Below are 20,963 nucleotides of genomic sequence, written 5' to 3'. Positions count from 1 at the left end.
GGCTGGGGTTACTTGAAGTTAGAGTGAGGTATTCTAAATAAAATGGAGTTACTTTGGTTTACTAAAACACATCAGTATCTTGCCTGCGTTGCTTCCTCTAGCAATGGGCTTTTCTAGGCTGGATTTCAATATCTTTGAGCCTCCGCAACTGCTTCTGCAGAAGGGTTTCTCTGCCCACCCTCCTTGTGAAGCCTGCAAGTAGCACAAGGGGCGGAGCGTTCTCTTTCCCCGCCCCATAGGCCACATCCAAAGCCTGCAAGGGTCCTTTGCGGGACGGGGCGGCGGGAGATGAGGCTCTACTTCCAGTCTAGGTGAAACAGCGCTGGAGGTTGGGTGCTTACCACATCGTAGGTGCTAATGGGTGCGGCCACTGTGCCGGGCGGGGCTGGAGCTGTCACTGGAGGCAGAAGCTGTAGTGGGGTGGTGCTGCTGGTCCCAGTCTGGGTGGCGGCGGCAGAACTGCCCTCCGCAGAGTCCCCTGGATTAAAGAAGAAGAAGACAGGCGTGCCGAGGGCTCCTTCTGTGCTCCTGACTCCAGAACAACCGGGGGGGGCATCAACCCCTCCCCACTTTCACGAGCGCCAAGGCCCTTCTGAGGTCTACCTTCGAGGGCCCACATGGGTTGACGAAGAGAGTGGGTGGGAGACGACGCTAAGCAGCACCCTCAGTTTCCAGCCTGGTGTCCATCGGATGCTTGGGGATGGCCCCATGGGGAAAGGAGTCGCTGCTGCTAGTCGAGGCTCAGCATTACTGGAGCGGAAGTGCTTGCCACATCATTGGTAGTGCAGGGGGAGGCTGCAGTGATGGCGAGGGGCAGAGACAGTGGGGGCAGGGGCTGCTCACGAGGTAGACATGGTGCTTTGCAGCTGGGACTGGGAGAGGACAGACGGGGGGACACCAATCTGTGCCTGCCCACCCCCAATTCCAACAACCCCCAGGCCAAGGCCCCCTGGGCTCTGCTTTAGCCATAACCCAGGGGTCGAGCATCTGCATTGCAGGCAGCAGGTCGCAGGTCCACTCCCTGGCAGCAGCATCTCCTCCACCCAGGGCTCGGAGAGACTCCTGCCTGCAACCTTGGAGAGCCACTGCCTGTCCAAGCAGCTTGACGGATGAATCGGGATGAGGCAGCTTCCTAGGTTCCCCTCTAGATCCTGAAGTTGACCACTGCTTGGACAAGCCCCATAAGAAGACCACTTCCTCCTCTGGGATATGAACACCTGTCTGAGTTCACTCTCAGAAGTGCCTCTCCCAAGGCATGGGTGATCTTTCTGCTGGCCATTGGTTCCGCAAGCACAGCACTGACTGCTCTGTCTGGCAGCGGCTCTCAGGCCAAGCCAAGTCCTTCTGGGGCCTGCTTCCTGAAACCCTTTCATGGAAGATGCCCGGGATGGCCCCTGGCCCCTTCTGCAGAGAAGACACGCCATCCGTGACGGAGCCATGGGTTTTCCTGGCCCCGGTGGGAGATGGGAGCGGCCACGTAGCAGTAAAGGGGAGGGTCCAATGTCCACCTGCCCACCCCCAATTCCAACAGCACGCAAGCCAAGACCCCCTGGGCATGCATGAGACAGCCCACAGGCTTCAGCAAAGAGGATGAGTGCAGGGAAAGGTTGCCCCAGTGCACTTAGTTCTCAGTGGGGTGTGCTTCTGATTTACTCACCAGCTTCCTGAAGCTGGCCAAGATTTTGAATGGGCCCTCTTTCCTACGTTGAGGCCGATGAGCCCTTGGGTCCAGGCTTGGCCACTTCTCTCATTTCCGCGCCTGAAATGTTCAACGTCTGATCTGTAACTGAAGGATCAAAACTGCATTGACCAATAACACATCAGTCTTTCAGGGAAGGTGAGAAATGGGGAAACCTAATCTCCAGATTGCTAGGTTTTCTATCATCATGGTGGAATTCCAGCTACCACCACAAGGGAGTTGCCAGGGATGAGCTTTGCCTACAAATCCCACCCTCCACTGTGACACCAGACAGGCTACAGGCTACATTATGACATCATGAGGTTCACCACTGAGCATCACTGGAAGCAGAGAGACAAGTTACTCATCCCTCTCTTCAGCCCATTCATTTCAGTCCTCCATGCATGGTGTGGAAGGAGCGGACGGAGAGACATTTCCTTCCCTCTCTCACCATACTCGAACCCGGGGGACTACCCTGAAACTGACAGCCACGAAATGTAGGATGCCACTCCAGGCCTGGGAGTGCCACCCACATGCTGCAGAAGAGCAGGCAGCTGCATGGCATGCGGGATCGGTGCCACGGTCATCCCCAGGGAGACCGCAGGAAGGCGAGTGGGGGAAACCTGACTGCAGGAGACGGGCCATCTCCCCCCACCCCCCTCGGCTTTTTACCAGGATGGGAAAGAGGGAGGGGCCTTTCCCAATGGGTGGTTCTCCTTCCTGAGCTGGGGGAGAGTGTTGCAGCAGCAAGAAAGTGAGCTGTCCGCCTGGTTTCCAGAACAAGCCCCAGAGAAAGGCTTAAGCTCACTTTCCTTGGGAGACCAACCAAAGAGGCACTTGGGGAGATCAGAATAGAACCGACCGACTCACACAAAGGAAACAGAGCCCAGGAACAGGAAGGAGAAGAGAAACTCCTAGCTAGCCCCACCAGCCCAGAGGAAACTACACTGTCCCCTCTGGCTGCAGAGCAATTGCATGATGCATGATGCAAGCGATGCACAGTGAGTTGGGCCGAAGCTGTTGCATATCCCAGCAGAGAGCAACTGGCCGTATCCATCCCCCGCACAACATCCCTCCAGTGGCGGCTGCTGGTGTCTACCTCCTGTTTCTTTTTGGATTGTGAGCCCTTTGGGCACTGGGATTCTTCTTTATTTTTTATAATTCTCTGTGCAATCCACTTAGACACCTTTTGTTGAAAAGAGGTATATACAGCCCCTGGTGGTGCAGTGGTAAAATTGCCACCCTGTAACCAGAAGGTTACAAGTTCGATCCTGACCAGGGGCTCAAGGTTGACTCAGCCTTCCATCCTTCCGAGGTCGGTAAAATGAGTACCCAATATGTTGGGGGCAATATGCTAAATCATTGTAAATCGCTTAGAGAGCTTCGGCTATAGAGCGGTATATAAATGTAAGTGCTATTGCTATTGCTATTGCTACAGGTGAAACTCGGAAAATTAGAATATCGTGCAAAAGTCCATTAATTTCAGTAATGCACATTAAAAGGTGAAACTGATATATGAGACAGACGCATTACATGCAAAGCGAGATAAGTCAAGCCTTAATTTGTTATAATGGTGATGATCATGGCGTACAGCTCATGAAAACCCCAAATCCACAATCCCAGAAAATTAGAATATTACATGGAACCAAGAAGACAAGGATTGTAGAATAGAACAATATCGGACCTCTGAAAAGTATAAGCATGCATATGTATTCAGTACTTGGTTTGGGCCCCTTTTGCAGCAACTTCTGCCTCAATGCGGCGTGGCATGGATGCTATCAGCCTGTGGCACTGCTGAGGTGTTATGGAAGACCAGGATGCTTCATTAACGGCCTTCAGCTCTTCTGCATTGTTTGGTCTCATGTCTCTCATCCTTCTCTTGGCAATGCCCCATAGATTCTCTATGGGGTCAGGTCAGGCGAGTTTGCTGGCCAATCAAGCACAGTACACTGTATACTTTTCAGAGGTCCGATATTGTTCTGTTCTTCAATCCTTGTCTTCTTGGTTCCATGTAATATTCTAATTTTCTGGGATGGTGGATTTGGGGTTTTCATGAGCTGTACGCCATGATGATCACAATTATAACAAATTAAGGCTTGACTTATCTGGCTTTGCATGTAATGCGTCTGTCTCATATATCAGTTTCACCTTTTAATTTGCATTACTGAAATTAATGGACTTTTGCACGATATTCTAATTTTCCGAGCTTCACCTGTAAATATCCTTAGTAGTAGTAATACACAGAGTAATATAGAGAAATGGGCTTCATTAAGTATAGATAAAAGACAGCCAGAATCTGGATGAACAATAATCAGGCCAGGTCGAAGCGCCAGATGAGTGAGTCACGGCCTCGGATGCCAGCAGTCCGAGTCTCTCCCCACCCAGCTCTCTCTGCCTGCCCTCTCGGGAGTGTCCCCACCCCCCAAAAAAAACCCAGAGCGCTGGGAGTCCCAGCATCCATTGAGATGGAGAATGGTCAAAGATGCTTCCGAAGTCAGCGGGACTCAGAGAGCATCTTCTCCCCAGTGCTCCTCCAAGGCAGGCACCTCCCGGTGGCTTTCTCTCTGGAGGCGTTCACACACCTTCCGTGATGAAGCCCATCCTTGCTCTGTTTAGACACATGATTTTTTTTGCATATTCCAAAAGACGGGATCTCAAAATGGGATCGCTGTCAACTGACAAAGGCCAATGCTGGCAGATAGGGCCACGTTTGGCAAAGCGGAAGCTGGGGATGGAGGGAGACGCTTGGCGGGAGGTGAAAGGGCTCCCCAGTCAACGGTTTCCACTCACTGAAATCACTGCGGTATGAAAGACGCAAAGTCAGTACTAGATACTTGGACCACCATACTGTGTCTAGGGCGTCAGCACCATTTAGATTGTCTGTATAAATGTAGGTGCACCTGTAACCAAACTGTAATCGGTTTGAGAGCATGAGCCTACTGCTTACCTATTGCTATCTGCAGAAGCAATAAAGCCTCAATGAATCATTCCCAATCCTTGTGTCTGACTGACTGGTTACGTTGACCCAGGAACGAGCCCCATCCACATCAGTATGGTCGCTCAGCAAGAGCTGGAGGGCCAGATTTCCCCTCCCCAGCACAATGTCAGGCCAAAAGAGCAAGAGAGGTGTTTGTGATCTGGCTCTCCAAAGCCCAGGAAGCCTGACGGAGCCCTTGCTTGACATGGCCCCCCTTGCGATGGGTATCTGGAATGCTGAGCATTGGCCTGACTGATGGTGGGGATCTTTCTCTCCTAGTTTATCAAGTCCATTGAGAAAGAGAGAGATAGGAACATAGGAAACTGCCATATGCTGAGTCAGACCATTGGTCTATCTAGCTTAGTATTGTCTTCACAGACTGGCAGCGGCTTCTCCAAGGTTACAGGCAGGCAGGAAGCCCTATTTTGGAGAAGCCAGGGAGGGAACTTGAAACCTTCTGCTCTTCCCAGAGCGGCTTCATCCCCTGAGGGGAATATCTTGCAGTGCTCACCCATCAAGTCTCCCATTCATATGCAACCAGGGCAGACCCTGCTTAGCTATGGGGACAAGTCATGCTTGCTACCACAAGACCAGCTCTCCATCGTCCTGCAATGGAGCTCCAAGGCTGACCCACCAGGTGCCTAATGCAGCAGTTTGGCAACTTTGGGAGTTCTGCAGGCTGCAAAACCTTGGCCTCCCGGAATCTCATGTCAGCCCAAATCCTGCGCTGGGAGTCATGGAAGGTGAAGCCTGAGGGAGGAGGGGGAGACCTGGGCAGGAGAGGTGGGGACCACCAGGTGGGGGGTATGAGCCAAGTGGGAGGGGGAGCAGTGGGGGTGGGGGGGCTTGCTTCCGAGGAAGCCTGCCCAGGACTGCCTTCGCCTTTGCTTCCCCTCCCTATTAATTCAGAGTCGAAGGGAAACGTCCTCCGTGCTTTCCTGGCATGGGCAGTTCTACCAAGTGGCCTCAGGAGAGCTGGCCGTGGTGAGGAGGAAATGAACACAGCCAGAAGGTGCCCTGCTCACCAACGCCACCTTGCAGCTTCTTCCCAGGTGCAGAGGCAGATTCTCGACGGTCTGACTTGCATGTGCTCTGATGGCCAGAGAATACCGGACCCGGGGAAAGAGCCAGCTTCTCTTTTGGGAAAAGCAGGCCAAGGAGAGGAATGGAATCAGACCGAAGCAATCTGTGGCTTCTGCATAGAGGCAGCGGTTGCTCAGTGTGCGGATCTCTCTTCTTATCAGAGAGGGTCAGTTTCCATTTCCAGCTCCTCATTAAATTGCACCAACTGGGGAGTTTTGTGTGGTCATCATTAGCTCTCAAGACGTTTTTGCAGAAACCTCCTTGGTGGCGGCCTGTCCCCTAACCTGGGAAAGCATCACCATTCTGAATTGATGGTGTGTCAGGGCTGCTCTTAAAGACACAGGAGCGTGGCTAAGAAAAGCAGTTGGCCACCCTGACTGGCAGTGGTTTGCCCGGAGGGCAACTGGTAGGCCTGTGGGTCCTCTGGGCTTCCCCAAAGGTGGGACACTCTTTGTTAATTTCACCCAACTCTGTGCCAAGACAAGCTGGATTCGGCACCCATATCGATCACACAAAGCCAGTCCATGCCATGCATTTCCTTAGTCTGATTTCAGTGCAAGCATATGAAGTGCCTGAAAACTGTGACAGGTTGCCGAAAGGTGAAAAAGGATGGGGCTCAGCCCTCAGGCTCCACAACTGTTTCAAATGCAAACACACACACATACACACACCCATGAGAGATGGAGTGGTCTCTCTTTCTTCCTCACGATGCCTCTTCTTCAGGCACCCCAAGGCTCCCAGAGTAGCTTTCCTACCCCAGTTCCAGCACCCCAGTCCACAGTCTCTGCTCCCCCAGTCAGCGTCTCCCCCCTCCCAGCTGTCTCTGCCGGGCCGGTGCCCATCCCCCTAATAGAACAGAGCTGGGAGTTCCGGCGTCCATGGCAAAAGATGCTCCAGAGGACAGTTGGCCAACTTCAGCCTTACTGACCAGACGCTGAGATGGCCTTCTGCCTCAAGGCACTGGCTGTGGCCATTCAAAGGCCCATCTTCTTGGTTGTGGCCTATGTCTGCAAACCTATTTGGGGTTCCCTGCTGAGGAAGGTAGGAAGGGTCACCTGGTGCCAAGTGGGCCCTGTGGATGAAGGGAGGGCGGGAGCTAAAGGACAGTCAGGGAGTGGCCACCGAGCAAAGGTGTGCTTTAGCAGCCTCACCCCTCCTCTCCATCTTGCTTGCAGGCTCTCTCCTCATCTTTCTGGCTGCCCCCAGGGAGGAGCTGTGTGACTTCTGCCTCTCTTTCTAGCAAGGTCTAGCAAGCCCAGCATCCTGTTTCCCAAACAGTGACAGATCTTTAAGAATGGGGGGTTTCATAGGGATGGTTGTCCTGACCCAGACATGCATCTACCTAGTGAGGAGGAAGAGAGTCAGCCATGAGGACAGCATTTCCTCCTTTGGATGCCAAGTGGATTGATCTCGAAGAGAAGTCCTCAGGGTCTTGGAAAAGGAGTATGGGCAAAGAGTGGAAGGGGCTAATGCTAAATGGGCCAGGTCCAAGGGAAAAGAAGCCGGTCTACTGGCTTTGCTGCAAGAGACAGTGTGAGAGGGAATCTGTGATGGGCTTAGGGGATCCAAGAACCTTGCTGGATCAGGCCCAAGGCCCATCCGGTTCAGCACCCTGTTTCCCGCAGAGGCCCACCAGATGTCTTGGGAAGCTGCCCCCCTCCTGCTGTTGCTCCCCTGCAACTGGTGTTGAGAGGCACTGTGTGAAAAGGTCCTTCCTTGGGTCGGTCCTAAATTTCCTGGCAGTCCGTTTCATGGGAGAACCTCTGGTTCTAGTCCTGGGAGAGAGGGAGAGAGATTTCTCTCTGACCACTCAGCAGGTGGCATCCATAGGATATTTCCCAGGGTGTTCAAGCTGTGCACAGGATGCTGAGGTGTGGCCTCTGGCTGCCATCCAGGGAGCTGGGTGTGATGCCATCACCGTGCCGAGGGCCCCAAGGGGATGGGGCCGTAGTTCAGTGCTGGAGCATCTACTTTGCATGCAGAAGCTCCCAGGTTCCATCCCTGTCATCTCCGGCTATGGCTGGGAAAGAAGCTTGGAGAGCGGCCACTGCCAGACTGTGTCGGCAATACGGAGCTAGATGGACCACTGGTCAGACTCGGTAGAAGGCAGCTGGCTATGTCGCAGTGTCCCCAGCTCTCGCTCTCCTTTCCATCTGATTCCAAGGGCTGGAAGTGAGGCTTGAGCGGAGTGGTGGGCTGGCAGCAGGTCTACAGCTCTCGACCGGAGAGAAGTGCTGCTGTCAGTCAAGCCTGTGGGGATGCTAGTGGTGGGGATTGGTGCAAGAGAGCTCCTAGGAACCTGGGGCCTTCTGCACGCTCAGCAGTGCTTCTCCCACGGAGTAGGGGCCCAAGGGGAACTGGGATGGTCGAGGCTGAGGTGCCAGGAAATAAGAGCTGTCTTTCTTTCCTTGGTCCATAGGAGCGTATGAAGCCAGACCCCCTGTGGCAGCTGGAGCATCTGGGGGAGCTTGCTTGGAAGGAGGTGAGGAGCATCTTGTATGGCATCGTCCAGCCTAGAGTGGAAGACCACCCAACCCCTTAAGCAAGGGGTTTGGAAAACAAGGTTGCCCTTCTTTGAGCACCCTTTTCCGTGGGGTTTGGTCAAGACACAACACGGAATACTCGTCGGCTTGGTCTCATCCATGCATGAGCAGAAAGCAACTGCAGTTGAGTTGTATTGCTGGTGCAATTTTGGAAAAGGCAGTTGTGGCCAATGGGGAGGCCACTGGCATAGTTAAAGCAAGGGGGTGGGGGAAAGGTTCCAAGAGGATCCTCTTCCCTGCTGGGTCATTGGCCAGTGTGGAGTTGCAGCAGTCTCAGGGGTCAGGGTGCAGGCAAGAGTGCAAGGAGGAACCCAGACCTCAGAGCAGTGACCTCGACACATTTCCAAGTTGGGGGCATTTGGGCAGAAACCCTTCAGCCTGAGCGCCATTTCCCACGGTTCTGACCTCTGCACAGTTTTACTCTTACCTTGGGAGGGCCCTTTCCGAGAGATGGAGCCCTCTCTGAAGAGCTCTCTGTGGAGGGCTGCACTTCCCAGTACTCTCTGCAGGCCTAACAAGATGGTGCAGGGAACAAAGGGGTCCTTTTTCCCTTCAGGGAGCATCCCCACCCACCCCCAGCCCGGTCCAGATGCCAGCACTGTACCGTCAGGAAGTTCATCCCCAGATGCAGCCAAGAGGACTGTGTAGAGTATTCCGATTTTTCTGAAGCTGCACACAGGCCCAAGGAACAAGTTGTCACAGTCAGGACTGGACAGTCACTTAGGCTAAATGGGCCTGCCGCCGAAGAACACTACTCGGAGGGGGAGAGAGATTCTGGCAGGAAATTCAGGACCTTGGATAGCTCCAGACAGGGACCCTTGAGCTGGTGGGGGAGACCAGAGCAGGGTAGACGTTGCTTCAGCAATGTTGACAAGCCCAGTGCAGGATTGGATCTTTGGCTGGCTAGTTAGGGTGGCTGGCTAGTGCCTCCGTTTTGGACTTCTGCAACCTCCTTCCACCAGCGCTCTGCTGCTGCAATGGATGGAAGCCACCACCCTCTGAGCAAACGTGTTTCTGGCCCTCCTGGGACTGAGCCTCTGCTGATCCTTTTTATTGCAGTTCAGAAAACCGTGCTTCATACGAGCAGCTGTGACGTTTCACATTGAATGTGAGATGCAGACCAAGCAGCCAGGACCTGTCCACGTAAGTTTAATGCAAGCCTTATGTTCCCTATGGACTAAGAATGGGGGCAGGAACCCGAGGTGGGGGCTCCATCCTTGGGCCATGGAGGGAGTGCTAGATTTTCTCCCATCCCACCTGTGTAAAGGGTTCCACTGAAGTGGAGCCGTCACCGTCTGAGGTGGCTGGCTAGTGCAATGGTTTTGCACTTGAGCAGCCTCCTCCCAGCAGCACTCTCCTGCCACTCTGGATTTCAGCCACCATCTAAAGAAATGCATTTTTGGACCTCCGGGTACTGAGCCTTTGCTCAACCTTTCTGTTGCAGGTCCCAGAGCCTCAGCTTCCTCCAGGAATGGGAGGTTTTATTCGAAAACCTCCCCATCACAGGCTGAGACCCAAAACCGTATGTATGACGCAAGTTATTCCCGTACGTTCCCTACGTAAGAGGAAGGGGGGGTCGGGACCCCAGGGAGGGCCTGCATCCTCGGGCTAAGGAGGGAGTGAGAGATCTGCCACCCATTCCACTTGTGCCGGGGTTTCAGTCAAGTGGGGCTATCTGGGTCTAAGATGTGAGGACATTGCTTCATGCAGCTTGGAGGGTGAGCAAGATTCTGGCGGGAAGATCAGGACCATGGACAGCCCCAGACAATTGAAGTGGAGGGAGAGCCCGGAGCAAGGTAGATGTTGCCTCAGCAATGTTGATAAGCCCACTGCAGGCTTGGATCATTTGCTGACCAATTAGAGTGGCTGGCTAGTGCAACAGTTTTGCGTGGATGCAGAATCCTTCCAACAGTGTTCTGCTGCTGCTCTGGATGTCAGCTGCCCTCTGAGGAAATGCATCTTCAGCCCTCTGGGTATAAAACCTGACCTGAACTTTTCTGTTGCAGGTTCAAGAGCCTTGGCGCACCCCAGAACCTCGCCGAGAATGGACGTGTCGGCCAGAATCTGTCCAGGTACGTCTTACGCTCCCTATGGAGGAGAAATGGGGGGTAGGAGCCCACGGGGTGTGCTGCATCCTTGGTCCATGGAGGGAGTGCTGGATCCACTTGTGCACGGGGTTTGGGTGAAGTGGGGCCGTCTGAGCTGAGGGGACTTCCTAGCTGGGAGTCGACAGTTCCTGGGTAGTGATCTCTGCTCCCCTTGCCCCTCTTCCTCCTCCCACTGCTGGGCATCACGACTCTTCCAGGGCACGGAAAGAAGAGCAGCAGAAGGATGCTACAGAGAGAGTCACTGCTGCATCTGGCAGGGTCCCTCTAGCTTCAGGTGGTCCAATTATTCCCCCTCCAGAGAAGTCTGTTCAGGCTGAGGTACTCCTCACTCTTGAAGTAGCTGAGATTTCAGGGTTGGGTCTGTGTTGTTTTCTGGATTCCTTTTAGAAGTGGAGACAGAGTGTGGCCACGGAGGGACTAAGGGAGCTCCGCAGTTCGGCCTGTAGGATCCTGGGAGCGCTGGAAGCCACACAGGTAATGTTGGATCAAAAACTCCATCAATGCAGAGGGAAAGGAATCCGTGGGAGCAGGGGCATAGCAAGGTTGGAGTGGGCTCAGAGACAAGATTTCAAAATGGGTCCTTTGCTGATATACACACACAAACACACTTCACAAGATATAGTGCACTCACACTCACATCCCCATTATGAATACGGTGAAGATCTAGTTCACTTTGAATCTAGGTTTTTTTACTCTCTGCTACTGCCGATATCCAAGAGAGTCAACCTAATTCATAGGGGGTGCAACACGGGCGGGCAGGGAGTCATGTGACGTGCCTCTGAGGGTCCCCTCAATAGCAGTGGGGCCCCGAGACGACTGTCTCCCCTTGCCTAATGGTAGTCACGCCCCTGTGTGGGAGGCAGGTGCAGACCCTGACAGACGGAGACCATTAGACATTTCAGGCTGAGCTACTCCTCAGTCTTAGCTCATCCTACCCAGCATATGGTCTACCCAGCAAATAACCCAAGTAGGAGAAGTGGGTCTGTGTTCTTTTCTGGCTTGCTTTTAGAAGTGGACATGAAGGTAGGAAATGAAGGTTTGAGTGGGCCACTAATGGGCACGTTGTTAACCTTCTTGCCATAGGAATTCCTTGCAAAAAACCCTACGGCGAGATTCTATGGGCCAGGAAACTTCCATAAGAGAATTATGGAAACCATGAAGGTGATGGAAGCCATGCAGGTGATGTCTGGAAAATGCTAGTAATTATGAACAGAAGATAGGCAGGACCAGCAGAGCTTCACCAGACAGCACACTAAAGAGCTGTTCTCATGGCCATTGACTGGGTAGGACAAGCTGCCAGCCAGTCTCCGGAGCGGTGCTCCCTCCCAAGCCCCAGTCCTGAGGAAATCAAAAACTAGATCAGAGAAGAGGGAGAGGAACCCATGGGAGGCGGGTGCCAACTCAGACCATGTCCTCCTACCCAGCAGATTACCCAAGTAGGAGGGAAAGTCTTCCGGGTTCCAGAAGGAATCCAGACCTCAGAGGAGCCGTAATCTTAATTCTTTTCCAATGGGGGCGTATTGGGCTGAAATGGCATGAGAGCCATTTCCAACTGTGCTGACCTCTGCATAGTTTTACTCTTTTCTCAGTGCTGGGAGGGCCCTTTCAGAGGGATGGAGCCCTCTCTGGAGAGCTCTCTGGGAGGGATTGCACTTCCCAGCACTCTCTGCAGGCCTTCCGAGGTGGTGCTTTGGCTCAGGAGGGCTCCTTCTCCCTGAAGGGAGCCCCCACCCTCAAGGTGCACAGATGGCAGCACTGCACCTTGGGAATGGTCATCCCCACATGGTGCAAGGGACACTGTGCAAGGTATTTGGCTTGGGCTGAAGCTGCACACAGGCCCAATCCACAATTTGACAGGCTTAGGGCTTTAAAGGTGCATAGGGTTGATGGGGCACTGATGAACACTGTCTCAGGCAGCTCTAAGGGGGAAGAAGTTTTTTAGAAGAAGATCAGGACCTTGGATAGCCCCGGACAGGGACAGTCGAACTGGGAGGGGACACCAGAGCAGGTTAGTTGTTGCTTAAGCAATGTTGACAAGACCTCTGCAGCCTTAGGTCTCTGGCTAGCTAGTTAGGGTTTCTGGCTAGTGCCATATTTTCACGCGTGTGCTGCATCCTTCCAGCAGCGCTCTGCTGCTGCTCTGGATGTCAGCCACCACCAGAGAAAATGCATTTCCAGCCCTCTGGATACCAAGCCTGTGCTGAATCTTTCTGCAGCCAAACCAAGAGCCTTGGAGCATGCCAGGACTGGGGACATCTGACAGAGACGGTGATCCTGGGTCGCTGCCAGTCACAGAAGACATTCAGGTATTGTTTGGGAAACCCATCCTACTCCTAACAGAAGAGGAGGAAGGACCAGCAGAGCTTCAACCGAGGGCACGCTAGCTGCTCTCTTGGCCATCAGCTGGGTGGGACAAGCTCCCAGTCAATCTCTGCATCTGTGCGCCCTCCCAAGCCCCAGTCATGGATGAATCAGAAACTAGATCAGAGGAGATGGGGAGGAACCCGTGGGAGGTGGGCGCTGACTCTTGACAGTGTCAGAGGGGGCAGAAGAGTGGGTCAGGTAGTAGTGTCCCAATGGGTGCCTCCTACCACCCAGATTTCAAAGAATTTGGTGAAAGGGGTGATTTTTAAAAGAATTTCTGAAGTTTGCGCATCTTTAAGCTTCCTCTCCATCGGGAATAATGGGGAATTTCAGCAGCCCCATAACTCCACTTGGGGTGCACCAGGGTTGCTTCGAGCGAGTGGTGATGTAGTGCACATAGGGTTCCAACCATCCCTAAACCCAAAACCCATGGGGCACAGGGGTTTGTTGTATCAGAGCTGTTCTTCTCAGAGTAGATTCTTGGATCGGAATGAGAGTGGATTCAAGGTGGGTCATTCTTTCTGTCCTAAATCATCACATCATATCTAGCAGCAGGAAGAATCCTTCAAAGCAAGTAGCCAATCATTCATGCCTTAGCTGGGGAATTGCAGTTTGTTCCACCAGGGTCCGGAGAACACACGTCTGGCAGGTGGAGGGGTCAGATGGATATCACACTGAAAACGGAGGGTGCTGTTTAACTTAGCTTGTGATGAATTTCATGCAGACACCTCATTCGGCCTTGGCTGGTGAATGGCTCTTTTTCCCCACCAGGGTCCAAAGGAAAAGGCTTTGCAGCAACAAAGCATCCTGGACAAATACAGGAAGGAGGGCCGCTTCCAGAGATTAAGGTCCCTCCGGAAGCTGGATGAGGTGAGGAAATCAGAAGCATGTGGGCCCCACACGGAGAACCCAGTTCTCTGGGACACGCTTCCCTCTGCGCTCAGCCCTTTGTGGGTTGTCTCGGGCAGAAAGGAGGAGGGTCTTGGCCTCAGTGCTGCTGCAGTTGCGAGGGGGCAGGTGGAGATTGGAGCCCCCCCCCCAGTCCAGTGGGAAGCTCTGCCCCTCCAACACTGGTGAGCCGAGACTGGGCAGCTTGCAAGCAGCTTCTCCTTCCCCAAGCCAACGTGGCCATCCCCTGGGATCAGCTGGACTTCAGGCGGAAACGGGAGGGTGCTGCGGAGCGTTATCTCCTGCCCGCTCTCTTGGTCACATCATATGCCAGATGCAGGGGGAGAGCAACTGGCCCTGCCCATCCCCAGCACAGCATCGCTCCAGTGGCAGTTGCTGGGGTCTATCTTATGTTTCTTTTTGAGACTGTGGGCCCTTTGGGGACAGGGGCCCGTTTTATTTCTATCTATGTAAACTGCCTGAGGAACCTTTTATTGAAAAGCAGTCAATAAATATGCACTGAATTCTTATTCGTAAGTCATGCCTCGCCTTTTGGAGGGCCAGGATGTAGCAGGCACCCTCCTCACACCTTTCTCCCTGTCCTGCAATCCTGGAGACTCATCTGCCCACCAGACCCGGGCCAGGAACACCACCGCAGCCCCTGCCTCCAGCACCAACTCCGGCCCCGCCCAGCACTGCAGGCTCCCCCGAGAGCACCGGAGAGGAGGTAAGCAAGCACTGCCCCTCCCGCACGGCCGAGCCCAGACGGGAAGGAGCGCCCCATCTTCCAAGCCAACGTGGCCGGCCAGAGGTCCCCCCCCCAGGAAAGGAAAGCCCACGGCTCAGTGGTAGACTGGGTGCCTTCTCTGCAGCAGCTCCCAGCTTCCATCCCTGGCAAAGGGCAGAATCCTGTCCAGTCTCTCCCAGGGACCCATGAAGGCGAATGTGCCGTTTGGAGGGCAAGGCAGAGTTGCAGGCCAGGGTGGGAGACAGAAGAGGAGCAGGGAGCTCCCCATCCCAAGATGAGGGCAGAGGCACCTCTTCCGGCCGTAAAGGGGTCGCCTTGCCTCGCAACTAATTCGGGCTCACGGGCAGTGGGCATAGATATCGTTGATATCTATGTGAATCGCCTGCAGAAATTCTTGTTGACAAGTGGTCAATAAATATTCACCGGATTCTTATTCGTAAGTCGTGCCTCGCCTTTTGGAGGGCCAGGATGCAGCAGGCACCCTCCGCACGCCTCACTTCCTCTTCTTGCATCCAGGAGTCTCAGCCAAGGCCAGGTCTGCCGCTGCCCACCAGACCCGGGCCAGGAACACCACCGCAGCCCCTGCCTCCAGCACCAACCCCGGCCCTACCCAGCACTGCAGGCTCCCCCGAGAGCACCGGAGAGGAGGTAAGCAAGCACTGCCCCTCCAGCACGGCCGAGCCCAGACGGGAAGGAGCGCCCCATCTTCCAAGCCAACGTGGCCGGCCAGAGGTCCACAATCTTAGAAAATGGGAAGTAACTAGGCTGCCAGTCGGGAGCCACGAACCATGAAAAATGATCCGACTGTTTCGGAGGAAAGGTTTTCGTGATCGTAAAACGGTTCCCCAGAATTCTGGGAATCGTGTGGGTGAAACGATAGCCCTGTCCGGCCATTAGGACACGGCTGACAAGAGGGTAAGAGAGGGACGCAAATGTGTCAAATAAAGAAGTTATATGTGTGTGTGAACATGTAATGTGAATTATACTGAAGTGTGAAGGAGGCCTCGCACACGCTGATTCGCCCCCAGCCCCGGGTCGCCCCAGGGGAAGCCTTGCTCACAGGTTCAGCAGTATGCTTCCGATCCGAATCATGCATTTGAGAGGCCTGGACCCAGCGTTACTTTCAGAATGAACACAGGTACAGTCATTCACACAAACACATATACGCGTACTGCCATCTGTACACCCATACAACGTATTGTCTGAAGAGGGTTTATGTGCAAGTACAAGAAATGACATCTGACTGCTTGAGCAGAATGGTGAGAGTTCCAGCTTTCTGTTTTCCTCTTCAAAAAAAGAAGTTTCTAGACCTCATGGTGGAGGCTGCAGCTCGAATTTGGGTGGGATTCTTCTGGGGGGGGGACTGGGGCACTCTCGCTCGCTCTGATATTGATGGCCTTTGGCCTATGGGGCCGGGGCAGCTCTGATGGGGGGGCACTGGGGGGGGGCTGAGGATCTCTCTCTCTAGCGCCCTCTCCAGTGAAACAAAAGGCTGAGATCAGCAGCATCACAGAAGAAGCAACAAGGATGTCGACCGAGCACCATCACGGACCAGACACAGGCTCGGGCTGGCCCACAGGCCAACAGGGCAGATTCCCGGGGTGTCCTACCCGTGCGCCCCAACTCTCACCCTTCACGACCGATTCTTCTCCAGATCTGGCGCCCTCCCCACACACATTCTGGCGCCCTCTCAGTGCCCCCCGTCCGGCCCTGACCAGATCTGGCACAAAGACTCCAAGGGAGAAGAGAAGGAAAGAGGAAGAAACGGCGGGATGCTAACAAAAGCGGCAACTTTATTAAGATACTCAATTAGGTCACAAGTCGTCACTTAACTTTCTAACTAAAGGAAACAAAACAGGGCAGAATGGAGTAGGCAAAAAAGCTTTCCATCTCGGCCAATCTGTTGGAAAGCCAAAAATTCCTACTCGGCCCCCAACAGGGCGACCAGCAAAGCCCATTCTGCCCCTGGGAGGGAGGGGGAGGGAGGGAGGGAAGGAAGGAAGCCCAGGGTCACAAAGGGAATGGGAGGGCAAACAAAATTGGGGGGAGTCCCAGCCAGCCGCCCACCCAACCCCCCCACTCCTTGCAGGCACGTTCACTTGGTCTCCTCTTCTGGGGCGGATCGACTGACTCCTCCAGCCGCCCAGCAGCAGCACATGCCTGCAAGAAGCACAAAGCAGCGTCAGTGGGGTTGCCCTGCTCCTCCTCCCTTTCCGCTCCGGCAGCCCAGCAAGCGGGGATCGGGCAGGGGGGGGGTTGACGGGGGGGGCAAGCCAGAGAATTCTGCTTGACCTCAGCTCCCCACTGTGCAGCAAGGGACGGTGTCATGGCCACACCTCCCGCCCCGCTCCGAAGAGGATCTTCTGCTCACTCCCCCCTGCCCGCTGGAGCAAGAGGGGCTCCTCGCTTGCCCAGAGCAGATGGAAGGGAGCAGGGGTGAGTGAGGAAGCGGGAGGTCGAGGCATCGTCCAGCCTGGCCCAAGCACCCTCCCTCGGCCTCCTCGGCAGACCTGGTGGCTGATGCCTCCCTTGCCCCCTCGCCTCTGGGGTGGAGAAGGAGGAGCCCCTTTGGTGTAACAGGGAGGGGAGGGGAGGGGAGGGGATGCGCCCCAGACTTGGGGAGGCCTGGGAGGGGAGGCCTGCCGCTGGACGCCTCATCACGTGCTACACAGCAGGGAGCGGGAGGGAGAGGAGGGTTCTCTGGCCTGCCACCGGGCAGCACCAGGGGGCGCGACTGGGGCTGCAGGGGGCCCCCCGAGTCTCCCGGGCTCCTCTGCTGCTGCCCCGGTTTGGGAGGGGGGAGGGGGGAGCGGAGGGGGGAGGGAGGCGTGGCTGTGGGAGGGGAGGGGGGGAGCACACCCTCGGCAGGGGAGGGGGCGGATGCCTGGATGGTGCTTCCCCTGCCAGGGGAAGCCAGGCCGCTGGGGAAGGGGAGAAAGGTGGAAGGAGGAGGGGGCGCTCCCCGGCCAGCTGGTGGAAATGGAGGGAGGCGGTGACCTTGCCCTCCTGCTGGGGCCACACAGCCTCCCCGGACCCAAGGAGAGCCCAAGAATGGTTCCCAAGGGCCACTTGGGGGCAGGGTGGTCCTGTAGCCTCCTCCCACAGCCTGCAGCAGAGGCAAGGGGAGGGGCTTCTGCACCCCGGAGGCGGGGCTTCCTTCAGCCAGGGGAGTGGAGCCTGCTTCCCCCTCACTCCTCAGACAGAACTGCACTTCCCTGCTGCCATCTTGTGGACAGCTCTTTCTATCCACAGGGTTGGAGGAGGTCTTCTGGCTGGTCTTGATCCACTGCGCTGCATGGTGTTTCTTCAGTCTCCCTTCAGCTGCTGATCTTCCAGGGGAGAGCACGGGGCTGTTGTTCCTGGAAAGAGAGAAGGACATTGGTTCAGAGATTGGGGGTCTTCTCACACTCTCCCCCATGACACCACCCAGCACCAGGGACTCCTGGCAGAATATCCGTGTCCTCATTTCCCAGAGGGAAGAGAGATCTTTCCTCTTTCCCTTGGGCTACTTGTACAACTGGCCACAAGGGCCGAAGATGGCATTCCAACACGAGGGAGGGCTGCCCAGATTCCTGCCCGCCCTTCCTGCAGCCCCAGCCCCCTCCCTAACCATCGGGGCCCCTTCAAGTGAAGCCCTGCCTTGGTCTGCTCACCAGTCGGTCAGGTGGAGAGATCACCGTACTCTGGCGGGTGTCTCTTCTTCTTACAGCCTGCCCACAAGCGCCGAACGGCAGCCCGCAACCCGTGCCGGGAGTGGAGGGAAAAGGCCTTCTTCACGATCTTCTCCGTCTTGCAGGCAACTCTCCCGACCTCGGGGTCATGGTCGCCAAGCAAGCTCTCCAGCGCTGGAAGGATGAAGGAGAAACTTCAGCAATGGCATGAAGAGATCACCCCACCCTTCGCCAAGCCCCACCATTTCCACACCAAGAGGGAGCAAGTCCTGACTCTTTCTCCCCTTCACTCTGGGAAACCCTACTGCTGGGCATCCCTGAGGATGCAACCGGGACCTTCCATTTGAGGGTCTGTGGTCCCTAAACCTAGGCCTCTCCCCTCACAGAAACTGCCCCTTCCCACCCAGAAACCCGCACTTACCAGCATGGAAGGTCTCTATGTTCCCTTCAGTGAGGATGCTGCCCTTTTTGTGGACCAGGTGACCTAAAAACAAGGGTGGAAGGAAATGGGACCACAGTTCAGGACCCTGCGCATGGACAGCTCACTTCCCATCATTCAGGAGAGGAAGTCCTCCCCTCTCTGCTCCCTCTGGGACTGACAGATTGAGCCATTCCTCCAGGGACTCTTATGTCACCTTGGGAGGAAATGAAGTCAAGACTCCTAGCTAACGCTCACTGGGCCAGTCCTCCTGGGAAGGGAACAGCTCCTGCCCCCCCACCCTTCTGGAAGTGCGCTCAAGGAGAGTGAACCTTTGCCCACCAAGACGACCCACGAAGGGAGACCCAAAGGTCTTGTTTCCCTTACCGATCAGCAGGGCAGCTGTTCTCCTCACTGAAGGCTGCTCGCTGCGGAAGAAGCCCAGGATATTGGTGGTCTCCATCTCCACGGCGTCCTCTGTGCCGAGCTGCTGAATCTGGGATCAAGAGCAAAGACAAATCCCGAGTGAGCAAAGCATCGCCCAAAGGTCCTTGAGCCATTTGAGCCGAGGGACGGACAGGGAGGGGCTGCCCTTACCAGACGCTTGGCGATCTTGTGCAGCAGCTCCTGCAGGCTGTAAGAGTCCCGCGCCAACAGCCTGCCCTCCAGGTGCCAGAGGAGGGCTTCCGCCAGGAGGCTCAGATTGTCCTTTGCAGCCTGCCAATGAAAGACCGGAATGGGAGTGGGAAAGCCTCCCAAGGGATTCCAAGAAACCTCTTAGGGGGCTTCAAGGAGTAGGGGAGATTTTGGACTTTGGTGGCCTCTTGTTGGCTGAAGCACAGCCGAGGACAGCCAGATTTTCCCCATCCCAGGAAGCTTTTCCCCATCCCAGGAAAGAAGGGCCCTGGATGAACTCTGGGAAGAGAAAGTAGAAGGGGGTGGAGAGGTCCATTCCCTGAAAGGTTTCAGAGAGGCCTGGATGGGCCAAGCCACAGCGGGACAGCTGGATGATTCACCACCCCGTGAGGCTAGCTCTGAGGCCTGCCACTGGGTGGCTGGACTTGGGGAAGCCTAAACACCTTTGTAGAGGAGGCAGGAAAAAGTGGGCTCTCACCTGTGCTACCTCCAGGTCCTCATCCTCCACATGCATCAGCACCGCGATGAGGGTCGTGATGTTCTCTTCTGTACTCTCATGATGGTGGTGGCGGTGCTGCAGGAGATCCAGATGGGTCTTCATGGCTGCCCTTCGGATCTTAGCCTCCTCCTACAAAAAAACAGGGGTTGTCGTTGGCAGGGAGGAATTCCTCACCTCCATCACCATGAAGAAGAGCTTGCATGGGTCTCTTGCAAGAGGTCTCAAGGGGGTTTCCGGTTTCCCTTCTCCAAGCCGGTCGGAATCTACAGGTTGGCCGGCCCTCATAGAGCCGGGGCGGAGGGCTGGCGTGCAAGTACTCACGTGGTGGAAGAGAGGGCGGCACAGGGCAGCCAGGGCAGCATTCACGGTGGCCTGATGTTCCGATGGGCAGTGCCTCAGCCGCTCCATGAAGGCCAGGACCCCCAAAGTGGCTTCCAGACTGGAGGTCCTGAGCCCTCCCAGGATCCCGGCACTAAAATCCTGGGGTTTCTTTGCCTAGGGTGAAAAAAGGTGGATCCTTGGAGTTCTTTCAAACCCATGCTAGTCCACCCCCTGCTAAACAGACCACAGGCCTCTCGGGGGGCTGATGCCGCTTGGCCTCCATCCACTGCCTTGGGGAGGAGATCACTCAAGCCATGCCGGAGGCACAAAGAGGGGGGAGAAGGCGGCATTGGAGCACGTGGGGAATCAGGGCTCCCACGGAGAGATGCATTTCTGTGCCTTCCCTTCAGGATTTCTCCTTCGTCCTGTGGCAAGGGTTCCACAGGCTCAATCCACCCAACTGGAGAAATCTCCCCATCACACCTGGGGATGCCTAGGAGCACCAGCCTCAGGTAGGCCTCCCCAAAGAGAGGAGTTTCCATGCCCAGAGATGCTCCCGGGGTCGTGGGTCTGGGTCACTCACCGCCTTCAGCTTTCCATAGATTTGGAGAAGTCCCCTTTCGCTCAGGTAGCGGATGTTCTGGCTGGGGTGGACTAGCCACGCTACCAGGAGCGTCCAAGTCTTCTCCAAGGCGGCGAAGTCTTTGTCTTTCAGGAGCAGCTAAAAGAGGGAAAGGAGGAAAACATCCATCAGCCCCTGGGGCCAGACCCTCCTCTCAGGGAAGCCCACGCCGAGGAACTCGCTGCTCACCTCCACAAAGAAGGCCACCTCTGCGAGGGAATGCTGTTCTGGATCTTTGTCCAGGCTGAAGAGGGAAGCCAGGTATGCCTTCAGCCTGGCCACTGTGGAGGATGGTGTCTGTAGGAGAGCCCTGCAACACACCAAAGGACCCTGCTGAGTCCTGGGCGGAAGGCCCGGAAAGAGCAGACCTGACCCAAACCACCCCAGCCCCCAGGCCTCCTGAGAAA

The 20,963-nt window shown here is 55.4% G+C and overlaps 1 protein-coding gene across 1 annotated transcript in view; it reads right to left on the bottom strand.

Moving 5' to 3' along the window:
- Window positions 1-20,146, bottom strand: part of LOC128350546 (uncharacterized) — a 29,304-nt gene extending 9,158 nt beyond the window's left edge. Inside the window, exons 1-5 of the mRNA XM_053308955.1 lie at window positions 19,935-20,146; window positions 19,593-19,742; window positions 19,076-19,195; window positions 18,866-18,974; window positions 342-478 (exon numbers count right to left, since the gene is read on the bottom strand). Coding sequence (XP_053164930.1) covers window positions 342-478; window positions 18,866-18,974; window positions 19,076-19,195; window positions 19,593-19,742; window positions 19,935-20,021 — 603 coding nt within the window. The 5' untranslated portion in view covers window positions 20,022-20,146. The remainder of the gene's footprint in view (window positions 1-341; window positions 479-18,865; window positions 18,975-19,075; window positions 19,196-19,592; window positions 19,743-19,934) is intronic.
- Between the last annotated feature and the right edge of the window lie 817 nt (window positions 20,147-20,963).

Source organism: Hemicordylus capensis, chromosome 3, assembly GCF_027244095.1.
Source record: "Hemicordylus capensis ecotype Gifberg chromosome 3, rHemCap1.1.pri, whole genome shotgun sequence".
Taxonomy (NCBI): domain Eukaryota; kingdom Metazoa; phylum Chordata; class Lepidosauria; order Squamata; family Cordylidae; genus Hemicordylus; species Hemicordylus capensis.
Note: the sequence above shows the minus strand (reverse complement) of the source record. Positions and strands in the feature narration are given on the sequence as shown.